The following is a 25,669-nucleotide window of genomic DNA, read 5'->3' as shown; positions in this document are numbered from 1 at the left end:
TGCTTTATCTCCAAACGGTTCATTACTTACCTAAACAACTGTGACATGAAATTTGAACCCTGGTCTGATTTTATTTCTTTAGGTAAACCATATCTTGTAAAAAATTTAGTTAACTCTTCCACAATTTTCTTTGTTGTAATATTTCTCAAAGGTATTGCTTCAGGCAACCTAGTAGACACATCCGTTGTTGTCAGTAAATGCTAATTTCCACTTTTAGTCTTAATGGGGGGTCCTACACAATCAATCATGACCCTTGTAAAAGGTTCTTCAAATGCTGGAATGGGAATTAAAGGCTTAATCACTGCTTGTGGTTTCTCTATCACTTGACATGTGTGTCATGTTCTATAGAATTTGACTACATCCAGGCCTAAAAAAATGTTTTTGTATCTTTGCATGTGTCTTTCTAATTCCTAAATGTCCCCAATTGGAATTTCATGACCAATCCTCAGAATCTCATTTCTATATCCAAATGGTATTACATTCTGATGCACCTCCCTCCAGCTTTCAATTGCTGAAGCATGATAAGGCCTCCATGTTCTCATTAACATATTGCCCTTAAGGTAAAAACATTCTGGAATACATTTTGCCTCTGTTTCTGAGTAAGCTGTCTGATATAAATGTTTCATTTGCGAATCTTTTTTCTGTAACTCCACTAAGCGCCTTGAATTAAACACTTCAGCTGAACTGACCTCTTATCTTTTCTTCTGAACAATGTTATCAAACACAGTGTCACCTGGAGTCAGAGCGTCCAGAATCAACCACCTTTACGTTTCTTAGGCGTACGTGTCCTGCCTTCTGTCGGCTTCCGTGCAGTGGGTGCTGTGCACAGACTAGCGTCTGGTGTGGGTAGGGCTTGCTCCATTCTGCGCTCGGATGGGGTCCGTGTACTGGTGCTTTAACAACCTGCTGCTGGAGGACGTGTGATTCCTGGACTCGTTCCGTCATTTCTAGGACAGCTGGAGAAGGAAGCGGGGAGGTTTCCCCTCCTTGAGGCTATGCTGGGACATGGGCAAGGCTCATGTCTGCGTCTTCTGTCAGGAGTATGCGAGGGGTCGACAAAGAGGCAGAAATCCAGGGTTGAGGAGTTGGAGAAGGAGGTGCTCGACCTGGAGGCACGTCTCTGTCAGCCCGACGCGGACCCGGCCCTGCGGCTGGTGTATGAGGAGAAGACAGGTGCGCTGCAGGACCTGCATCTTTTACCAATATAAAACCCACTGCACAGTCTCCTCCTGCCTGCACTCAGCAATTGTAAGAGATTCTGAAGGAGACCAAACCAATAAGCTGCGTGGCAGACCATGATAACAGTCGTGGCTGCTCCAATGTTAGCCAGCACCACCACCTCCATGGGGATGAGAACACACAGCCACATCTGTACATGTTGCTGTCTGTGATTATGCACTGCCTTCACCTGAAAGAGAGATGGAAGTGTGTCTGTGAGTGTGCTGCCATGTGTTTGGGTGATGTGCCCATCATAGTTGAATAGCTGGCAGTGTGTGAAAGCCTAGAGAGGTGGGTATGAGAGTTGTAACAATGCTGAGGGTGAGTGTGAGGGGGAGGCAATGAATGTTAGTTATGTTTTTGTAGGTCAGTGAAGCTGTGGTGGTGAATGGAGCAGCGTGTGAGGCTAGTGGCTCATTTGTAAAATTATGGCATTTGAGGACTTCACCGTTCATGTGAGGTCATTGAAATTTTTCCTGCAGTTAGTCTAGACTGCTGGCATTGAGAGTGGGCTAACAGCTCCCACCGCCTCCTCATTCCAGTCTGAAGACCTCTTGCTCCTGTTACGGACAGGGAAGGGAGGCAAAACTGAACTTCTTTACTTCCTTACCATCTGTTCGTAAGCAGAGATGTTTTAATTTTTGAAAAAGGCTGTGGCGTATTTTTCCAAACCTTCTGTTTGTGAGGCTATTTAAAGTAATTAAAGACCTGCCCGTCCAAGCTTAAGGCTGGCGGGCAGGCCAGGAACCCCAGCGGGCTCCAGATTATTGATGAAACTTCATCCACTGGCGGGATGAAGTTTCATGTCCGTATTTTAAAATATTAATAAAGTTTATGTCATTTTTATTAACATGTCCCATCTCATGTGACATTGTCACATGAGGGGGACATGTTAATAATTTTTTAATTTTTGTATTTTTAAAGTTTTTCAGACTGTCACTGATCTCCCTGAGAAAGGACTTTGTCTCAGGGAGAAGTGTGCTCTTTTGTGCGCATGCGCGAAAGAGTGCACTTTGACAGTTGGGGAATCCCTCCCCGCCTCCCCCCGCACAGGAAGCGCATAGCGCTTCCCATCGGGGATGCCACTGGGCAGGCCTTAATTGGCCCGCCCACTCAAAATGGCGGCGGGCCCCATTTCAGTGGTGGTGGTCGGCTGCCCACCCGCCGCTGAGCCGGTGGGGCCTGCCCGCCATCCGAGGGCAAGATTCTGCCCAATAAGAAGATAGGAAAGGGGAGTTTTTACAACAATAAATAATTTTTTAAAAAAGTACCATAAATCATGTGATTCCCAGAGCCCAGAAATTCTAAGTCCAGTGAGGGTTCCTTAACGTAGGAGCTACAGTTCAGATGGGTTCAGCTAGCTGAAGCAGGATTTGCAGAATTCCTTTAAAGCTGATGGAGATGCAGCGTGATGAGGTTGGTAGGCAGAGGCTTGGCCTGTTCGGCAAGCGATGGCAGGAGTCTTCCAGGGAAGCAGGCTTTGAGGTAGCTTAGACTTGACGCAGGCTGAAGTTTAAACAACAGACCATGCTGTGAGTCTAGAAATGTAATATTAAAACTTTGCAACAGTCAGAAGCTTAGGTCATGTGATGTTGCCCATCAATAAATCAGTTGCAGGTTAATAAGCAGTTTCTATGCCTCTGGTCAAAATCCATTGTTCACCTTCGGAGATAAATGGTAGCATTTAATGCTTCTGCACGAATAACGAATTTTGATGGCTCTCCCTTTGTTATAGGAACAGGCTGAGGAGACAGATCATCTGCTGGTCCCTGGTTTCATTGATTGTAATATGTCCTCACAATCAGAGGTGTGAGATTCCAGATGGAGGAGGGTTTAGCTTTTGTCCAATAACTGCTGTTGGAAATTTCCAGAAATTGTAGCCAACTTGTGAATCACAGGACCTGTAGCAGCCATCTTTTGGTTCAGCAAGGTCTACTTTTTTTTAAACAGTTTATAATCTCTTTCATGTCTTAGGGTCATGACAGCCCCATGGACCTCTCTCTTCATCAAGGCTTCCAGTCCTGAGTCAGAGGCCTTGGAGCATGCTCTTTGCCCTGTTGCACCATTTTCACCCCCTTCCCTCAGAATGTTTTCCACAATCAATTCCAGCCATGTGGATTCCTGCTGAGGTATAGACACTCAGCAGCACATTTAGCACTGAGCTGCATACTATTATAATTTCAATTAATGGCAGTGTGAAGTTTGCATTCTTCCTGTATCGCAAATGAAGGGGCACAGGTTTAGTTTTTACATCAACCACTAGAAGTGAGGGTTGAAATTGTGGTCATACGCATGTAGTGAAGAAGGCAGTACTGTCATATGATTTTAGGAGAATGAAGGATAGTGGGGGAGGGGAGTTTTGGGAGTAGCAAGGCTGTAGGTGGTGCAGGTATAAGGAATAAGGGTGGTATTGTTACCATGACAACTTTGGTGATCTTCATTGAACTTCTTCCAACTTTGAGAACATGACCTGACTCTAGACTGTTGACATTGGTGTGCTCTGCAAGCTCCTCTCACTGTCAGTGGTGTCAGTGGTGTCGATGCCTGAAATCCTTTCTTGCATAATAATGAAATATTTCCTTGAAATAAATTTTGCACCAAGCACCTTCAAGTTGACCTCCACCATTCTACATCCTTATTTACCCATGATCCTTTATTATGTATAAGATCTTAATTTCCATGATTAATATAGGCCTGAATTTCACATTCCCCGGCCGGCAGGTTTTTAGGTGGGGTGGGGAGACCATGTAATAAAAGGAACAGTCTTCCCTCTGAGTTCATTCTAGCATTGGGCACCCCCCACCCCCTCAAAACCCCACTTAAGGCCCAGTAGCCACTGGACCTCCCACCCCACCCGGGCTCTCCCCCAATACACCAACTGCCCACTTTCCACACCCCCAGGCCTTCCCTACACTCCCCACACTGGGACCCCGAACACATATTGCTAACCAGTCCCAGGTCTTAGACCCTGGCATCTTCAAGCACTCTCTCTTCTCTCTACTGCAGCTCCTGTTGCTGCAGGAACCAGAGAGCTGCTGGCCAATCAAATGGGCTGGCAGCTCTCTAAGATGGGACTTCCTCCAAGAGTGAGGGGCGGAAGTCCCACTTGTAGCCAACTGACGCTCATTCAAGCATGAAATGGCTATGGGGCAGGCAGAGTCAGTGGGGATGTGTTCCCTGCTGACTCTTTGGATGGCGGGAAGGGAAATCCCACTATCTGAAATATTCAGGCCATAGAGCTCCAGATCTCCTCATCCCTTCTTATTTTGGCTCTGTGTGTTATCTGAACACGGCAGTGGTAGCACTCTGCTTCTTCTTAACACCGGAGTTTCCCTGCTGTTCTGGGCGATGCAGTTACCTGCTAATGACTGGATCAAACCAATCAAACAATCCCCCTTGTCTACACTCACTCTCGTAGGGAAAATGTCAGTCTACAGACTGACTGGATCAAGTTGCCTATTCCAGGAGGGTTCCTCGGTGAGCGCTGGTCAGTTAAACCTTAGACTTCTCGACAATGCCATTACACTTGTTCATTAATTGTACTGGTGTCAGGAATTGTTCCTTTGGAATAAAAAGATTCTCAAAGTGATTGCTGAAGCATTTATTATATTGCTTGACATCACCAGTACGTGCAGCCCATTGTCTCTACACAAGTTGGATGATGTGGTTCCATACCTTGAATACACAATGGGATTGCTCTTTATGTGAAGCTATAAAAATGTGTAGAAGCTGTTATTATTCCACTTTTTTAAATTGCAGCAGGAAGTTAAAGCAATGGCGGAGAATGAGTAAGCATCAGCAGAAATGTTTCCAACATTCTTTCAGGGGGAGTTCGATGAAGCTCTGGTTTAACACGTGTTTCCTTAGACTATTGGGTAGACTGCATGTCTTGTGATTCCACAGTTTCTCCTCACATTCTTTGCCATTTTGATGTAACCATTATCACCCCAGCTTGTTCCCCAACTGTAAAGAAAGAAAAAACCATGATATTAACATCACAGTTCGGTTCAAGAGACAGGTTTGGAGAACTGAGGCTTTTACACTGGAAATTCATAAATTTTGACTCGTCCAGTCTCCCCAACCCACCCCCAGCCCCACCCCCAACTTCCCCTCCCCCCAAACCCCAGTGGTTGGTGTCATCAGCAACCACCCCCACTACCTTGGTCTTGTCAGCAACTCCATTGAAGTGTCCCTTAGTTTTTTCCCTTGGGACTATCTCCCTGTTCTGTCATTAACCCTTCACATCCACAAACATTATTCAGTGTTGGTTACGTAGATACATAGACTGCAGCACAGAAACAAGAAATTCAGTCCAACTGGTCTGTGCTGGTGTTTCTGCTTCACATGAGCCCCCTCCCATCCCTCTTCAGCTAACCCTATCAACAAATCCTTCTATTCCTTTCAGCCTCATGAGCTTATCTAGCTTCTCCTTCACTGCATCTGTGTTATTCAGCTCAAACACTCCTCGCGGTAACACTTTCCCAATTCCACCACTCTCTGGGTAAAGAGGTTTCTCCTGAATTTCTGATTGGATATATTAGTGACTATCTTATATTTATGACCCCTAGTTTCAAACACCTCCACAAGTGGAACCGTTTTCTCTATACCGACCGTATCAAATCCTTTCACAATATTAAAGACCTCGATCAGGTCACCTCTCAACCTCTATTCTGAAGAAAAGAGCTCCAGTCTGATCAGCTTTCTCTGATAAATCTCTCCTCTCAGTTCTAGTATCATCCTTATGAATCTTTTATGCTCCTTCTCCAGTGCCTCAGATAATAATCAGCAGTGGGAATTTTGGTGGATGCTTCTCTCCCTACCCCAGGAACACAGAGCAAATCCAGTGCTCCTGTTACTGCCCATGCTGTGATCAGTTATTTGGTGTTTTTATAAAGTACATACCTGTTTTTAATCAGCCAATAGTTCCTACTATCCTCTCTTCCATATCCAACTGCCAGGACTGCATGGTTTATAGCCCGACTCTTGCATCTTGGATTCCGATAGACTCCTGTAAGCAGACACTTACACTTAATACTATATAATTGTAAAATATAGAATTATTTTCCCCTGCCAATAGATATTTGCTCTTTATCATCTTTTCCTCTAATTATCTTCTGGTCTAAAATCCACTTTACAAAACCTTGCTCCCTGTTGTCAGGCTTTTTGTCACTTTTATTGTCTTTTTATATTTTAAATCCCAATATCCTCACATCTGACATTCCCACCTCCTCTGGACATATCCTCAGTTTCTTTACTTGTTCCATTACCGCTCCCTTTGGCCTTCCACCAATAAATCATTTTATCATTTAATCTCCTGTTTTCCAGCCTATCAGAGATTTTCTCTTTTGTTCCTTTTCCACCCTCCTCACTTCCCCTTCTTAAAACCCATCACATTCTAAACTTTTCCCAGTTCTGATGAAAGCTCATCGACCTGAAATGTTAACTCTGTCCCTCACTCCACAGATGTTGACTCACCTGCTGAGTACTGGCAGCATTTTCTGTTTGTATTATGTCCAACTTTAACCCCACTTACAACCAAATTCAGCATGTGCATCGACTGTTGTGTTATTAAGAATCCTGCCCAGGTTACACACTGCCAGTTATTATAATTTTTGTTCATGTTTTTGTGCCAATGTTTACTTTTGCCCACATTTCCCTTTTGGTTCTGCTGTCACACATCGTAATGTAGCAGTGGGCTCTAGGATCTGATCGCTCAGTGGCTTTCCGAATCTCTCAACTCCATTGTATATATTGTATTCATCAACCGACCATAGGCAGCACTGGGGGCAATTTACTGGAAATCTGTGAAAAATCTTGGTGTACATGCAGTTCCTGTAAATTCATGAGACAGCAAACAAATATTTCTTTATCTTTTGAATTTTTTTTTGGAGTCTTGATCAACATTAGTTTCTGTAAGCTACATTACATCTGGAATGTAAAAGGGGTCACTCGGCATTTTGGTTGAGTTTGGGTGGGAAGTGTTGACCCCTAAAAGTTGTGGGATATGTGAAGCTGGCCTCCAAAGTGTCTGTGGCTTCATTGCTATGGATGGTGTTCGACATGTTGAGCACATCATAATGGTGAATGTCCATTATTCCGGCAGCAATCGTGGTGCTTTCATTCTGTACCTGCCCACTGATCCCGCAGTATTAGTCACAAGTCAAATCAGAGTATGGCCACTGGGTGACAAGGGTTATCTGCACCTGGCTCATGGCTTTGCTCCACAGCCCTACCACATGTGCCCAGTATGTGTACAGTGAGAGCCAGGCTGCCACACGAAACATCACAGAGCAGAGCATTGAGGAGCTGCCTGGACCGATCTGGAGGATCCTCCAGTGCTCGTTGGAGCCTCTGTCCCAATTCATGGTGATCTGCTGGATCCTCCACATTCTGAGCATCATGAGGCCACAGACCTTAGGGAGCAGCTATGAAGGAGGAGCAGGAGGAGGAGGGGGAAGACAAGGAGACAGCTGGCACATCCCTGTTCTGGCCGGAGTTTCCATAATCATCCCATTTGACTCGGTTCCTGTGAACACAACCCCAATTCCCCATTGTACAACAATCTCACAACTCACCAACCCTCTGTTTATGATATCCTTCTGGCTACAATGTTGCAATAAAACCCACCACAAAATAACCATTCCTTACCAACTTTATCTATCAAACCCTCCAAACTCCACACAAAGGCCAACTAATCTCCGTTGTGAATTCCCTTATTGCCTGTCTTGCTATTGCCTTGGTCTGCCGGAGCACTCCTCCTCAGTGCTATCCCAGTGGCTGTAGCATGGCTGGTGGGAGGCTGTTGACTTTCACTAGGGGAGACTGTGGGTGGCCTTGTGTGGCAACAAGCTGAGATTGCAAGACTCCAATCTGAGCTTCCACTGCAGCACTCAGATATTGGGTGAAATTTTATGCCTCGCTCAGGCAGGTTTAGTGGAAGAGATGGCACTTAATCACAGGGGAAGGTGGAGGATGGGGAGGGGTGGGTGGGGGCCCAGCCCCCCCTCCGACCTCCACTTGATCAAGTCCGTGCCAGGATAGTCTGCAGACAACCTTCCCAACTACTGAGGCCCTCAAGTGGGCTATTAATGCCAGCTTAAGCGCCTCATTCTGCCACTGGTATCAATCCAGTTGCGGGTGGGCCTGTCGCAAAGCGGGAGCATGATGAGCAAATCTGTGCGGGCTGCCTGTGGTCTCTCAGGGTGGGATTCCTCATTCAATAGCGCTCAGTGCCTGATGGAGGGACCCAGCACCGGAAAGGAGTTGGGGTCTGGGGGGGTGGGAGGAACCGCTGAAAGCCACTGGTCTGCTTTTGTTGCTGACTGTACGAAACCCCTCCGCCATATCTTTGGCCTCCAGAGGCTGTCATTCCCGGCACAGCCACCGCCTCCTCAGTGATGCTGGTGAGCAAAAAAGCTGCCAGCATCTGATTGGCCAGCAGCTCTTGGTGGGAGGGACTTCCTGACTCTGGGGTCCTGATCCTGCTGAAGGCCCACAGGTGGCCTGTTAATTCCCTAATTGGCCCATAATTCGACAGGGTTTCCCCAAAGGGAACAATGTGGTTCTCTCACTGGCATTCGAGCTGACTGGTTGCCTGCATAAAATTCCCCCAATGTGCAGTGACTTCTGATTGTTCTGCAATCACCAAGCCATCAGAGCATGTATCATGGTCGGGTCCATAGGAGTTCAAATGGAGTTAGCTAGCGCTTCCATACTAGAAAGGATGGGCACCAAGTTTTCCACAAAGCCCTGTGCCAGGTTGGAGTTGGAGCCCTCCATGTCCATTGATAGTGACAGCAGGCTTTCTGCCAGGTCTGACAATGCAGCAAGTACCCCGGTGTGCATGTCCATCAGACTTTTTTTGTTTGTTTCCAAGTTGAGTCTAAGTTCTCTGCAACATTTCCCTCCAGTGAACTGGCACTGAGCTATGCTTTCCCACTGCTGTAGTTGCAGCTTATTGGTGCCTGGTGACTCACCATGTGTGGATCCTGCCTCTGTGCTACCCTCTATCGTTCACACAGTGACAGTATCTGAGCTGCTGCCTGCGAGCGTGAGATTGAGTGACAGTGTTTCTTCTTTCTCTCTTGTCTCTCTTGCACTTCAGGCTCCTGCACCAGCTCTTGACCAGCTGGCAGTTCCTGGTTATCTGAAAGGGTAAAGGTACAAGGGTAGGGTTGAGGTGAAGGAAGTGGAGGAAAGCAAGTGACACACGCTAACGCCATCCGCAGTTTGTAAACCACAAGAAGTTGTGGGATGAGGGGGAAGTAGGATGTAAGAAGGTGGATTCGGGACGAACAAGCCAACATCAGCTATTGTTTCAGCCCTGCCACTGGCCACAGCCTCAGTTGTGACTGCACCAATGATTGACAGCATCAGCCCCTCCATACTCATTACAGCTTTGGTTCAAACATGGACAAAAGAGCTGAACTCCAGAGATGAGGTGAGAGTGACTGCCCTTGGCAAGAAGGCAGCATTTGATCGAGTGTAGCATTAAGGAGCTCAAGAAAAACTGGAGTCAATGGGAATCGGGCGAAAACTCTCCGCTGGTTGGAGTCATATCTAGCACAAAGGAAGATGGTTATGGTTGTTGGAGGTCAGTCATCTCAGCTCCAGGACATCACTGCAGAAGTTCCTCAGGGTAGTGTCCTCGGCCCAACCATCTTCAGCTGCTTCATCAATGACCTTTCTTCCATCATAAGGTCAGAAGTGGGGATGTTCTCTGATGATTGCACAATGTTCAGCACCATTCGCAACTCCTCAAATACTGAAGTAGTCCATGTCCAAATGCAACAAGACCAGGACAATATCTAAGCTTGGGGTTACAAGTGGCAAGTGACATTCGTGCCACACAAGTGCAAGGCAATGACCATCTCCAACAAGAGAGGATCTAACCATTGTCCCTTGACATTCAATGGTATTACCATCGCTGAATCCCCCACTATCAACATCCTGGGGTTTATCATTGACCAGAAACTGAACTGGACTAGCCATATAAATACTGTGGCTATAAAAGCAAGTCAGAGGCTAGGAATCCTGTGGCGAGTAACTCACCCCCTGACTCCACAAAGCCTGTCCACAATTTACAAGGCACAAGTCAGGAGTGTGATGGAATACTCCCCACTTGCCTGGATGAGTGCAGTTCCCACAACACTCAGGAAATTTGACACCATCCAGGACAAAGCAGCCCACTTGATCGGCACCCCATCCACAAACATTCACTCCCTCCACCACCAACACAATGCAATAGTGTGTACCATCTTCAAAATACACTGCAGGAACTCACTAAAGCTCCTTAGATAGCACCCATGACCACTACCATTCAGGACAAGGGACACATGGGAATTCCGCCACCTGGAGGTTCCCCTCCAAGTCACTCACCATCCTGACTTGGAAATATATCTCCGTTCCTTCACTGTCACTGGGTCAAAATCCTGGAACTCCCTCCCTAACAGCACTGTGGGTGTACCTACACCACATGGATTGCAGCAGTTCAAGAAGGCAGTTCACCACCACCTTCTCAAAGGCAATTAGCAAAGGGCAATAAATGCTGGCCCAGCCAGCGAGGACCACATCCTGTGAATGAATAAAGAAAATTAATACTGCCATGCCATCTTCCTGCTGGTTAAGTGCTTCTTCCTCTGGCTATGGGCAACCTTGACCTGCAAGAGAGAGGGAAGTGTGCTAGTGAGTGCGGTGCAATCTGCTTTGCCGATGCAACTATCATGATTGAATGGCTGGCAGTGTGTGCAAGCTGTGAGATGTTGGTGTGATGCATTCAGAAATGCTAAATGTGTCAGGGTGGGGTGAGCTCGATGATGGTTTTTAGTGGGTGACTGTAGTGGCTGTGGTGAATGGAGCAGTGTATGCGAGGCTAGTGGTGCATTTGTAAGGGTGAAGCGTATAGTGCATTTTTTATTCATTCATGGGATGTAGGCATCGCTAGGCCAGCATTTATTGCCCATCCCTAATTGCCCTTGTTCATTGCTGTGTTTGGAGTCTGGAGTCACATGTAGGCCAGAGCAGGTAAGGGTGGGAAGATTTCCCAAAGAATTCCCAAAAAGGGAGATTTCCTTCCCTAAATGGTATTAGTGAACCAGATGGGTTACAACAATCATCATCATTAGACTTTTAATTCCAGATTTTTATTGAATTCAAATTCCACCGTCTGCCCTGGGTCTCTGGAAAACTAGCGCAGTGACAATACCACTCTGCCACTGCCTCCCCTATATTTACTCACCTTGACCATTATTTGAGGCCATTGAGCTTTTTTGTAGTACTGCATCCAGCTTCACAGAGCTAGACTACTGGCATTGACCGTGATGCTACCTGCTCCCACTGCCTTCTCCATGTCTGTCTGGAGGGCCTCCTAGTCTCCTGAAGGAAGGGGGCCTCTTTTTTCCTGCCCACCTCCTGCCCCAAGGCCTCCAGTGCTGTGTCAGACAGCCCAGGGGCTGCTATCGCCCTGTTGCACCATTTCCATTTCTCTTTCTGCTCAGAGTTTCCTCCTGAGTTCCAGCACCTGCTCCTTTAAGAGGTACAGGTTGACTTTAAGTGATGCAGGCGAGTTTTAAGTGGTGTTAGCCTCACACAAACTTGGACCCGCTGCTGAGGTTTGCAGTCACTCGGCCGCACATCAGCACTGAGCTGCACATCTCTATAAGTTAAATTCGCAGACAGCACAAAGTTTGTGAGCTGCCTGGATCACTATGAATGGTGGGGGTAAATTGTCCATCGCAATTCCTGCACTCGATTACCAGCCTGATCCAATTTTAACCCCACGGTGTTTGACAGCACTGGAGAGTATGTAGCACGGGGGATGGTAAAATATGAACAAGGTGAAGGGGTACGGTAGTTTCCATTATAATTAATGAAAAAGAATTAATAATAAAAAAAAGTTGACAGAAGGTGTGTGTGAATATTTTATTTTTAATATATTATGATAGAATCGGTTAATAGGCTGATTGATGAATATCATCCACAGCTTCTGTTTCTTACCTTTTTTATAGAGTTGGAAAGCCTCTCCGCTTGCATCAATAGCAACAGATATTGGTCCGATCCTTTCTACTGCTTCTTCTAAGGATTTTTCGCGTCTTCTGATAAATGCGTAGTGTCTGATTTTGGCAACAAGCTTGCCCGTTTTATTCTGGCAGTTTTGATCCTAAGTGTTAAAGAACATGTTAAAAGTTAAAGTTCATTGATACCATGTGATTTTTTTCAAAGTTCCAGTGATATCTTCACAGGATCTTTAACAGCACCTGGATATTAAAAATGAAGCAGTGTTTCAGACATTGCAGATTCGACCATCGTTCCCACGTTTAAATGAAAAACGGACAATTATAAATGTGGTAACAATTGAAGAATCACCTTCTTGTCTATTGGTGGGAAGATTTTGGTCATGTGGCCCTCAGTTACCATCTCACCAATGCTGCAGTTAGGGTAGCTTCAGAAACACAGAGGAGATTCAGAGCAAAGTGACGCACAACCAACCAATTATTGATATGTCCATTTACAGAGGAGCACTGCTTTCATTCAGTTGATTTGTGGTAGGTGAAAGGCTAGGTCTGTGGGGAGCACAGTGTGAGGTAACACAGTGATCTCAGTGCCTGCCTTGCCTGTGGCCTCAGTTTGCCTTTATGCCTCTGTAAACTTGAGGTCATCCAAAACTCTGTTGTCCGTGTCTTCACTCATAACAAGACAGGGGAATACCCCTATCACCCTGTGCTTGCTGACCTCTAATGGCTCCAGGTCTTGATTTTGAAATTCTCATCCTTGTTTCCAAATCCTTCCATGACCTCGCTCCTTCCTATCTCTGTAATCTCCTTCAACCACACAACTCTCTGGTATATCTGTCTTCCTCTAATTCTGACCTCTTGTGCATTGCCAATCATAATTTCTTCAAGATTGGTGGCCGTACCTTCAGCTGCCTGGGTCCCAAGCTCTGGAATTTCCTTCCTATGTCTCTCTGCCCCTCCACCTTGCTTTCCTCCTTTAAGACACTGTTTAGAACCTACCTACCTCCTTGATCAAGCTTTTGGTCATCTGACCTAATATTTGCCTCCGTGTCATTTTTTGTTTTGTAATGCCCCTGTGAAGTACCTTGGGAAGTTTCATTCTGTCAAAGATGATATATAAAGAGAAGTTGTTGTTGCCCTCAAATCAGAAAGCTGCAGAAATTTCACAGCACCTCAGACCCATTAGGGATATCAAAAGGCAGGGCCCCATTAGCCAGTGTGAGGAGCTGAAACTGGGAAAATCAAACAGTGTTGAGACAATCCCAATATCATCACAACTCTGCTGGGTGAAAACAGACAGGTATGTGTCATCTGCAAGGAGCTCAAACATGAGTGTGTGGAGTAGATGGGGGAAGGTTTGAAGGATGCAGTGAAGAACAAGCTGAAGCTGTGTGACATTGATCCAAACAGCTGGGAGGTGCTGCAGGAGGCTGATCGGGATGACATCCAATGCAGAGGGACAATTGTGACATGAAGTACCATCAACAGTAAGAACAGTGACTGCTAGAGAAGAACATCAGCACAAAAGGCAATTTACACAAATATTCACTGAAGAATAGTTTGAAACTAAGTTGCTTCTTGATTATAGCCCAACATTCAAAACTTCAAACTATCAAATTGAAGCTTAAATTGCATTCCTAAAGAGTAAACTCCTCTCTTGCCAAATGACCATATTTACACAACGACTGGCCTTTCAAGTAGTTTGCACGCCAACTTTGAACCTTCCCATCGAACATTAATAACTGTGTATGGGTCACACCTCAAACTTAAACTGCTTTTATTTTAAAATGCAGCTTATATTTGAGTCATTGACCAAGTCAGGTGGAGTTTATGGGAGGACCAGATGGACCAAGACAATCTTTTCTAATCTTATTTTTTCAGTCCTGTACATCATTATGTTGCCATGGTAACTATTGTACTGGGTGATGTTGTACGATCCACAGATCAAGCACAGATCATGTCGAATTATATGTTGATTCAGCTGAGTGATATACCAACACTCTGGGTCACAGAATGGTGAGCAGTAACACGTATGAGCTTAAACATTTTTAACTCCTCATTCAAATAGCATGATAGCAGGAGGTGTTGAGTGGAGGTCTGAGACATTTTTACAAGATTAGGGGAAGAATGAGAGGGAGAGCTAGCCCCTTCCTGAAAGATGTTATTCTCTCACCCTGTCTCGCGCTGGTTATACGGTGACATTGCTGGAAACCTGGGAGCAGATTCTCAGGGAAGAATTGATCCAAAGTAGGATGTCAGCTTCCATTCTATTTGGACTGGGCTCCACTATCTAATACCCTGAATGCTGTAAACACATTGTACCTGGTGAATTTGAAAACATATTTAAAAGAGATTTACCCGTGCATTATATGGATAATCTGCAGCGGAGCTGATGCCGTTATTATTGACGACAAAATCAAAGGCATGTGACATCCATCCACCTTGACATCCTCTGTTTCTATACGTGCTACAATCAACCAGCATCTGTTCACTCAGAGGAATCAGTTTTTTAGTTGCGTGAAACCACTGTCCTTCGATAGCACCAACCGCACTGAAAGCCCAGCAAGAACCACATTGCCCCTGGTAATTACAGAAATACAATCACATTAAAAACATTCTGACATAAAAATAAAACCTTCTTTCCATCTCTTGTCAGAAGGAATACAGATGGACGATGTTAGTTCATCTTCTTTATGAGGTTTCTAGAAAACACATGGTGTCAGTGAGTGTCTGAGTGGCAGGGTTGACAGGGTATCGCTTAAACTTTTGCTTTTTAGTTCTGAGGCAGGATAGACTGCAGAATAATTTAATAAGAAATGTTAGGGATAGAGTCAGGGGCACAGTTTATGAGCACGCTGCTTGTGACCCAGGCTTAAATCCACGCACGTAGGAAGTGTTTACAGCTGCTTCAGTTTGAGCTCAGGGTTTCTGAGCTTGAGGAGCAGCTCAAGTCACTGTGGAGCATCAGGATGAGAGTTTTCTGGTTCCCACGTTCCAGGAGGTGGTCACTCCACGGCAAGAAAAGTTCAGGGTGGTAGATGGGTGGCCATCTGGAAGAGTAGGAAGAGGCAGGTGGTGCATGAATCTCTGGGGTGACACTCTCAAATGGCTACACAGCATTGGAGATGGCTGGGAGTCACAACACCTTGAAAGAGTGCAGTCCAATAGCATCAAAGGGAATGGGACTCCACAGGGGAGAACAGTATTGAGTGGGAATGTAGTCATTATAGGAGATTCCATAGTTAGGTGTTTCTGTAACTGTCATCGGGAGTCCTGCATGGAATGTTGTCTTGCTGATGTCAGGGTAAAGGACATCATGAAGAACACTCTGCAGGGTGAAGGGAGTGAGCCACAAGTTGTGGTACATGTTGATATCAATGATGTTGAGAGGGCAGGTATTATGATCCTATGGAAAGATTTTCAGGAACTAGGGAGAAAGATAAAAAGTAGGAGCTCGAGAGGATTATTGCTCGAGAGCAGTAATCTCTGGATTACTCTTCCCATTAGTGAATGTAAAAATAGGAAGATAGGGAGGATCAATGTGTGGCTTCTGGTGCCGGAAGGGAGGATTTCAGGGATTTTGGGGCATTGGGACCAGTTCTGGTACAGGAGGTACCTGTTCAAAAAGGACAGGTCACACCCCAACTGGACAGGGACTAATATCCTCACAAGGAGGTTCACTGGTGTAGTTTGGGAGGCTTTCAACTAAATTGACAGTGGGTTGGGCACCAGCAAAGTAGAAAAGTGGAATAAGGTGCAAACAGCGAGAGTATTGGATTGTACTAGAGAAGGAAATAGTGCCACATTACATAGCAGTAGACTAAGCACCATTACAAAGAATGCAAAGACGGGTTTAGAATGCATATATGTAAACACACAATGTGTGGTGAATAAGATTGGTGACTTACAAGTGCAAAGAGCCAAGTGGGAATATGATGTCACAGCAATAATGGAAGCATGGTTAAAAATGGTGAGGATGGGGCTTCTAATATTCGATGATACAAAGTGTTCAGAAAAGATAGGGAAGGAAAGGGGAAGGTAGGGTGGCAGTGCTTAAGGAAGACATTATAGTGTGGCAAAGCGAGAATGTCCTTGAGGGAACCAGGGCAGAATCTATTGGTTAGAGATGAGAAGAGAAAAGGGTATGATCACGCGACTGGTGGAATCCTATAAGTTTCCAAATAGTGAGAGGGAGATAGAGGAGCAAATCTGCAGGGAAATCCCAGAGAAGTGCAAGAACTACAGAGTTATGATATTGGGGGACTTTATTCAGCCAAATATCAATTGGGATGGTGTTAGCGTAAAGTGAAAAGAGGAGGAGGAATTTCTGAAACGTATTCAGGTGAACCTCCTTCACCAGAATGTTCTTGGTCCATCTAGGGAGGAGGCACAGCCAGATCTGGTGCTGGGGAATGAGGTGGGCCAAGTGGACCAAGTGTTCGTGAATGAATAGAGCCAAAAACTGACAGGAAAACTATAAAAGAACAATGGGTGATCATTAAGGAGTTAATGTTTCAGATGCAGGCTAGATACATTACAACAAGAGGGAAAGGTAGGGGAACCAAAGCTGGGGCTGTTTGAATGATGAGGGGGATAAAGATTATGATGAAGCAATTAAAGTTGGCGTATGATGCATGTCAGCTGAATTCTCCAAGCGAGAATCAGGCCAAATACAATAAGTTGGGAGGGGAAGTGAAGAGGAAAATAAGACGTTGCAGAGGGAGGATATGCAAATGGAATGAGAGTGAACATAAAAGGGAATCAAATATCTTCTATTGACATGTAAATACTGTAGTAAGCAGGTAGTTAGGGGCAAGGTAAGGGACAAAGACGGTGCTTGCTTAAAGACCAAGGTCAAGGCGAGAATACTTAATAAGTACTTGGTATCAGTGTTTAAGGAAGATTGATGCTGACAAAGAATTGGTAGAAATGCAGATGGCAGAGGTAGTGGATGGGGTGAAAATTGGTAGGCAAGATGTACTGGAAAGGCTGGTTCTGCTTAGAATGGATAAGTCGCCTGGTCCCGATGGCTTGAATCCCAAATTGCTAAAGGAAATGGGAGTGAAGATAATCTTCCAATATTCCTCAGATGTGGGGTCTGTGCCAAAAGATTGGAGAGTGTCAAATGTGTCACCCTTGTCCAAGAAAGGATTAAAGGGTATTTTTAGTTACTGCAGGCCGGTGTAAGAAACAATGGTCAGGGGAAAATTAAATGGCACTTGAAGAGTATTGAAGCCTGAGGGTTGGGAGCAGTTTAGAATTCAGCAAAAGTGGACAAAAAGATTGATCAAGAAGGGGAAAATGGAGTATGAAAGTAAACTTGCAGGGAACATTAAAACTGACTGTAAAAGCTTCTATAAATGTGTACAGAGAAAAAGATTAGCAAAGACAAATGTCGGTCCCTTACAGTCAGAAGCAAGGCAAATTATAATGAGGAACAAAGAAATGGCAGGAGAATTGAATGCATATTTTGGCTCTGTCTTCACAAAGGAGGACACAAATAATTTCCTGAAAATGTTAGGGAACCAAGGGTCTAGTGAGAGGGAGGAATTAAAGAAAATCAGTGTTAGTAAAAAAAATGGTGCTGGAGAAATTAATGGGGTTAAAAGCTGAAAAATCCCCAGGGCCTGATAATCTACATCCCAGAGTACTAAAGGAAGTGGCCCTGGAAATATTGGATGCATTGGTGGTCATCTTCCAAAATTCTATAGACTCTGGAGTAGTTCCTACAGATCGTAGGGTAACACCACTTTTTTAAAAAGGAGGGGGAGACAAAAAACAGAGAATTACAGACCAGTTAGTCTAACATCAGTAGTGGGCAAAATGCTAGAGTCTATTATAAAAGACATAGTAACAGAACACTTAGAAAGCATTAACGGGATTAGACAAGGTCAGCATGGGTTTATAAAAGGGAAATCATGCTTAACTAATCTACTGGAGTTTTTTGAGGATGTAACTAGTAGAATAGATAAGGGAGAACCAGTGGATGTGGTGTATTTGGATTTCAAGAAGGCTTTTGATAAGGTCCCACATAAGAGGCTAGTGGGCAAAATTAAAGCACATGGGATCGGGGTAATAAATTGTCATGGATTGAGAATTGGTTGACAGACCGGAAACAGAGAGTGGGAATAAATGGGTCTTTTTCCGGAAGACAGGTGGTGACTATGATGTGCTGCAGGGATCAGTGCTTGGGCCCCAGCTATTGACGGTATATATAAATGACTTGGATGAGGAAACCAAATGCAATATTTCCAAGTTTGCTGGCGACACAAAACTGGGCGGGGTTGTGAGTTGTGAGGAGGATGCAAGGAGGCTTCAGGGTGATTTAGACAAGTTGTGCGTGTGGGCAAACACATGGCAGATGCAGTATAACATGGATAAATGTAGTTATACGCTTTGGTGTGAAAAACAGAAAGGCAGAGTATTATTTAAATGGTGATATATTGGGAAATATGGATGTACAAAGGGATCTGGGTGTCCTTGTACACCAGTCAATGAAAGTAAACAGGCAGGTTCAGCATGCAATTAGGAAGGCAAATTGTATGTTGGCCTTCATTACAGGAGGATTTGAATTCAGAAGAAAGGATATCTTACTACAGTTATACAAGGCCTTGGTGAGACCATACCTGGGGTATTGTATGCAGTTTTGGTCTCCCTACCTAGGAAAGGATATACTTGCCATAGAGGGAAAGCAGCGAATGTTCACTAGGCTGATACCAGGGATGGCAGAACTATTGTATGAGGATAGATTGGTTCAACTGGGTCCGTATTCACTAGAGTTTAGAAGAATGAGAGGGGATCTGATTGAAATGTATAAAATTCTAACAGGGCTAGACAGACTGGATGCAGGGAGAAATATTCCCCTGGTTAGGAGTCTAGAACCAGGGGCCACAATCTCAGGATACGGCGTAGGCCATTTAGGACTGAGATGAGGAAAATTTCTTCACTCAGGGAATGGTCAACCTGTGGAATTCTCTACCACAGAAGGTTGTGGAAGCTGGGTCACTGAGTATATTCAAGAAAGAAATTGATAAATTTTTTGGATATTAGGGGCATCAAGGGGTATGGAGAGAAAGGAGGAATATGGTGTTGAGATAGAGGATCAGCCATGATCATGTTGAATGGCAGAGCAGGCTCGAAGGGCCGAATGGCCTACTCGTGCTACTAGTTTCTATGTTTCTACGAGTTAATTTGGGAGACCCAGCATAAATTTGTAAAAAGGTAGATTGTATTGATTAATTTAGTTGAATTTGGAATGAAGCAACCTCTAGCTTCTTCATGTAACAGACCAGACCTTAAAAGAGATTACTGTTATTTGTTGGTCCAATGAGGCATCAGAGATCTGGTTTTGTACAGTGTATATATGTCAATGTAAATATGATTAGGTTGTTGTACCTGTTAATGGGCAAAATTGGCAATATGAGTTTTGAGTTATAAGAGATACGTGTAAAAGTCCAGGGGTGGTACCAGTGGGTGGTTTCAAAGTGATGAGGGATTATATTCTTGCACAAGCTCATGTTTTTTGGGTTGTTTAAAAGTGTGAGAGATTATATCCTCGCTAGGATTCAGCTTTTCTGTTGATGAACGCGATGAGAGATTATATGCTTGCATGGACTCATGGTAACGCCATAAGTGTTTAGTCAAGGCAGATAGAGTTGTTAGCTGTGGAAAAATGGGTTGAAACCCAGTAAATACTCTAATAGGTAAAAAAAAAAATAAAGTCCAGGAACTTGTACCTTATTAGTAAGAAACCGTCAGGGTGTAGCAAGATGAAGGGACTAATTGGATGCAGGTTTAAGGATAAAGCACAGAAGGAGGAGCAGAGCAAGAACAGCAGAGAAAATAGACCATCCAACAGACAGGAAACAAAACACATGAAGCTACTTAAAGACAGACACAGTCAGGGGACCCTAAATATATGTTGGAGAAAGCAATAGTTAAGATAGATGAATTGACTGAAGCCATTAAAACAATGGCTGACATTAGGTGAACCAAAGGTGACTTTGCCATGGCGAGTGCCATTTCTCCATTACTCTCTGTCAATACAGATATACCAGTAGAGGAGAATATCAAGAATTGTGTAGGAGGTAACAAGCTTGAGTGAGGACATGGATTCTGAGCTTAGGACTTTGCACCAAGATGGAATGTCCTTCCTTTTATTTCACTATCTTTTCCCCTTTTTTGAGTCAGAATGTTCATTTAGCTGTGAGCCTAATTTTTCCTTCAGTTATATTAATATTTTCATCAGTCATTTGGAAAGGTGCCTGAAGAAAAAAAAACGAAAAAAAATTATGTAATTTATTGAGCTTTTGTAAGCATGTGTGGTTTTGATAAATTTATCTGTTCTCTAATGTGTAAAGTTCAAAATATTCCAGAATGAAATTGAGGTTATTGAGGTTAACAAACTATTAAATTGTGGAAATCAGACTTTGATTGTGGCCACAGTGACATTCCTGCCATTGTAAGCTTTGTGAAAATCTTTACTTCTGATGAGTTGATAAAGAAATTTGAATGCTGAGAGTAGTTGATGTTTGTGGAATTGTATTGAGCATTTGGAGAATATTGTTTAATCCTATTGGTTGGACTGGAATGTGAAAGCCGTTAGCAAACTGTCAGCACCTTTTCAACTTATGTTGATGGTAGTTAAAAGGATCCTGGGCCCAAGAAATTTCTGCAGGGTCTTCTGTCTCTTTATAGCAAAGAAGTTAGAGGCCAGGATTTTTCAGTCGGCATGCGGGAGGTGCCAGATGTGCTAGCACGTAAAATGACGTGCGATGACATCAGGCGTGCATCCCGATGTCATCACACTGTCTCGTGATATTTCGCTCGGCAGGTGCGTGCCAGAGTCGGCTGCATGCCCACCGATAATTATAAGGCCTATTATGGCCATTAACAAAGTAATTAAGGTCAACTTTACGCTAACCGTCCAACCTTACGGTTGGCGGGCAGGCGAAAAGGCCAAGCGGCCTTCACGTTTTGTAGGAAACCTCATCCACAAGCGGGATGAAGTTTCCTAAAGCTTTTACAACTTAAATAAAAAGTTTCTGTGAAAAATAAAAACATGCCCCATCTCATGTAACACAGTCACATGAGGGGACATGCTTCATTAAATTTTCATTGTTTTTATTTATATTTTGTACAGCCGCTTCAATCTCCCTGAGGCACAGAGCTGCCTCAGGGTGATTGAAGCGCTCTTTTGCGCGCATGTGACAAAGAGTGCTGGACCCGACTCTCCCTCCCCCCCCACCCCCAGCATGCTCAGGTAGCGATCAGCGCTACCACTCACGTATTATGCTGGGCAGGCCTTAATTGGCCTGCCCACGTAAAATGGCGGTGGGGAGCCAATTACGACCGCCCCCACCTACTCCCGCCTGGTGCAGGAAACATTCGAGCCAGAGAAATCTTGTTGTTGGACTATTCACTATCTAAGAGTTAATGAACCTTGAACCTTAAGAGACAAATGATTGAACAGTTTAATTGTAAATACAAGTCCAGAAAAACCTACCCTTTAAAAATGAGATAAGCAAACTAAAATACTATCTTCCTTGACAACACTGTTTGAAATTAATTCAGAATGTAATTACATTATGAACTCGAACATACGAACATATGAATTAGGAGCAGGAGTAGGCCACTCGGCCCCTCAAGCTTGCTCCACCATTCAATAAGATCATGGCTAATCTGATTGTAACCTCAGTTCCACATTCCCACCTACCCCCGATTATCTTTCATTTCCTTTTTAATCAAGAATCTATCTAGGTCTGCCTTAAAAATATTCAAAGAATCTGATTCCACCGCCTTTTGAGGAAGAGAGTTCCAAAGACTCATGACCTTCTGAGACAAAAAAATTCTCATCTCTGTCTTAAATGTGCGAACCCTTATTTTTAAACAGTGACCCCTAGTTCTGATTCTCCCAAAAGAGGAAGCATCCTTTCACATCCCCTCTGTCAAGATCCCACAGGATCTTAAAAGGTTTCAATCAAGCCGTCTCTTACTCTTCTAAATTCCAGTGGATACAAACCTAACCTGTCCAACCTTTTCTCATAAGACAACCCCCACATTCCTGGTATTGGTCTAGTAAACCTTCTCTGAACTGCTTCTAACACATTTACATCTTTCCTTAAATAAGGAGACCAATACTGTACACAGTACTCCAGATGTGATCTCACCAGTGCCCTGTACAACTGAAGCATAGCCCCCCTACTTTTGTAATCAATTCCCCTCACAATAAATGATAACATTCTACTAGCTTTTCTAATTACTTGCTGTACCTTCATACTAGCATTTTGTGATTAATGCACTAGGACACCCAGATCCCTCTGAATCCCAGAGCTCTGCAATCTCTCACCATTTAGATAATAAGTTATTTTTTATTCTTCCTGCCAAAATGAATAATTTTACACACAAACGTATGAACAAGGAGCAGGAGTCGACCATTCAACCCCTCGAGCCTGCTCCGCCATTTAATAAGGTCATGGCTGATCTGAAAGTAATCTGAAATCTGCAACCCCCCTACACCCGACAACCAATTTCTTGCTTACCAAAAATCTATTCATCTCTGCCTTAAAAATATTCAAAGGCTCTGCTTCTACTGCCTTTTCAGGAAGAGAGTTCCAAAGCATACTAACCTCTGAGTGAAAGAACTTCACCCCATCTCTGTTTTAAATGGGTGACGTCTTATTTTTAAACAGTGACCCCTAGTTCTAGATTGTTCCACAAGAGGAAACATCTTTCCCACATCCACCCTGTCAAGACTCCTCAGGATCTTATATGTTTCAATCAAATCACCTTACTCTTCTAAACTCCAGCAGATACAAGCCTAGTCTGTCCAACCTTTCCTCATAAGACAACCCACCCATTCCAGGCATTAGTCTGGTAAACCTTCTCTGAGCTTTTCCATCCTTCTTTAAATAAGGTGACCAATGCTGTACACAGTATTCCAAATGCAGTATCACCAACACCCTGTACACCTGAAGCATAACCTCCCTACTTTTGTAATCAATTCCCCTTGCAACAAATTATAACATTCTATTAATTTTCCTAATTACTTGCTGTACCTGCATACTAGCCTTTTGTGATTCATGCACTAGGACACCCCGATCCCTCTGTACCTCAGAGCTCTGCAATCTCTCACCATTTAGATAATATGCTTCTCTTTTATTCTTCCTGCCAAAATGGACAATTTCACATTTTCCCACATTATACTCCATTTGCCAGATCTTTGCCCACTCACTTAGCCTATCTATATATTTTTGTAGCCTCCTTATTTCCTCTTCACAACTTATTTTCCTACCTATCTTTGTGTCATCAGCAACTTTGGCAACCATCCCATCCATCCCCTCATCTAAGTCATTTATATAAATTGTAAACAGTTGAGGTCACAGCACTGATCCCTGTGGCACACCACTCATCACATCTTGCCAACCTGAAAAAGACCCAATTATGCCTAATCTCTGCTTCCTGTTAGCCAGCTAATCTTCTATTCATGTCAATATGTTACCCTCTATGCCATGAGCTTTTATTTTCCGCAATAACATTTGATGTGGCACTTTATCAAATGCCTTCTGGAAGTCTAAGTGCAGTATATCCACCTGTTGTCCTTTAGCCACAGCACATGTTACTTCCTCAAAGAACTCTAGTAAGTTGATTAAACATGATTTCCCTTTCACAAAACCATGTTGACTCTGCCTGACGACTTGAGTTTATCCAAATGCCCTGCTATAACTTCTTTAATAATAGCTTGTAACATTTTCCCTTTGACAGATGTTAAGCTAACTTGCCTATAGTTCCTGCTTTCTGTGTCCCTCCCTTTTTGAATAATGGAGTTACATTTGCTGTCTTCCAGTCTAATGGGACCTTCCCCGAATCTAGGCAATTTTGGAAAATCAAAACCAATGCATCAATTATCTCACTAGACATTTCTTTTAAGACCCTAGGATGAAGTCCATCAAGATCCGGGCTCTTGTCGGCCTGCAGCTCCAACAATTTACTCAGTACCACTTCTCTGGTGACTGTAATTTTCTTGAGTTCCTTCCCCACTTCCATTTCCTGGTTTATAGCTGCTTCTGGGATGTTACTTATATTCTCTATAGTGAAATCTGATGCAAAATATCTGTTCAATTCATCTGCCATCTCCTTGTTTTCCATTATCAATTCTCCAGACTCACTTTCTATACGGCCAACATTTTCCCGCATTATACTCCATTTGCCAGATCTTTGTCCACTCACTTAACCTACGTCACCTTGTAGCCTCCTCATGTCCTCTTCACAATTTATTTTCCTACCTACAAATTCTGCAATGTTTAAATGACACAATGATTTTTTAAAAAAGTAAAATAGAGTTTGGTTATTTTTCCATCAGCAAAACCTCCCTAAATCTGTGTGAAAGTTGTGTGTGATGTAAGCTGCATGAATGATAATATCTGGCTCCGTCTTACTTTAACTGCAAAGAATTTAGTCCTCCCACACATAGCTGGCTTTACTTAATTAAGCAACAACTTTTGCATTGCTGAATGTAAACATTCATCAGGCATTAATAGATTTTTGGGTTTCTTAATTTGAGTGGACATTTCCCTATGGTAACAGAAAAAAGATCAGCAGTTGACAAATGCATGTTATGCAATTTACCCCTTGACTCTCAATCTCAGCCAACAATGGACTTCCTGGTTACCCTTTTACAGGCATGATGGGGCTGGATTACTGAGAGCGGTTCTTTGACACAAAAGTGACTTCATTGAGTTAAGGAACAATCGTTGCTGGAAAATTATGTGAAGAATTTCATCTGTTGTCCTCAGATATCAAACGTCAGAAAATGGTGACAATTTGTACTTAAATGTTTGCCTCTCAAAGGCTTGGCTTCAATCCATTCAGGATTATTTCTTATCTTCCGAGACAGAGTGCCCTTGGGGGTTGGGGCGGAGATATGAAAGTTTCCTCCAAAAGTAGTCGGAAGCTTTTATCTCAACTAAAATGATCAACCCGGGCATCACCTGCTTCTGAAATTGAAACTGACATGGTAAACGACATGAACTGTTGTTCAAGTGCTTCAGAAGGGAAAGGTTACTGGGAGTTTAAGGGAATAATCTTTTTTAAAAAAACAGTGGAATCTAGGTGACTTCTGGCCCATGTTGTGTATTAAAGAGCAAACTTTCATCGGTAAAACAAAATTAAACATTGACTGGTCCTGTCATTCTGACAATACCGCTCTCTGGATTTGGGGCCATTTTGAAATAATAGCGAGGACTCAAGGGGGAGGTACTTTGGAAAATAAAAGACCTCAGAAGAAGTTATGAAAAATATACAAAAATTTATTGATCACTTGGACTTAACCTATAGGAATACGTCAATGGGATATAGACAAAGATACATTTCCAGGCTTTCTATTGAATATTGTTAACCTATTCTTGAAGATTGTTTAAACTGTGTGCTGATTGTGTAGT

General features: G+C 43.7%; 1 protein-coding gene across 1 annotated transcript in view; it reads right to left on the bottom strand.

The window, feature by feature from the left end:
- Nucleotides 1-4,804: 4,804 nt before the first annotated feature.
- LOC144688749 (procathepsin L-like) overlaps nt 4,805-25,669 on the bottom strand; it is a 35,372-nt gene continuing 14,507 nt past the window's right edge. Inside the window, exons 5-8 of the mRNA XM_078555663.1 lie at nt 14,589-14,810; nt 12,214-12,376; nt 6,121-6,226; nt 4,805-5,181 (exon numbers count right to left, since the gene is read on the bottom strand). Coding sequence (XP_078411789.1) covers nt 5,082-5,181; nt 6,121-6,226; nt 12,214-12,376; nt 14,589-14,810 — 591 coding nt within the window. The 3' untranslated portion in view covers nt 4,805-5,081. The remainder of the gene's footprint in view (nt 5,182-6,120; nt 6,227-12,213; nt 12,377-14,588; nt 14,811-25,669) is intronic.

This window comes from Cetorhinus maximus, chromosome 13 (assembly GCF_964194155.1).
Source record: "Cetorhinus maximus chromosome 13, sCetMax3.hap1.1, whole genome shotgun sequence".
Lineage (NCBI taxonomy): Eukaryota > Metazoa > Chordata > Chondrichthyes > Lamniformes > Cetorhinidae > Cetorhinus > Cetorhinus maximus.
This window is presented reverse-complemented; position numbering and strand designations above follow the sequence as displayed.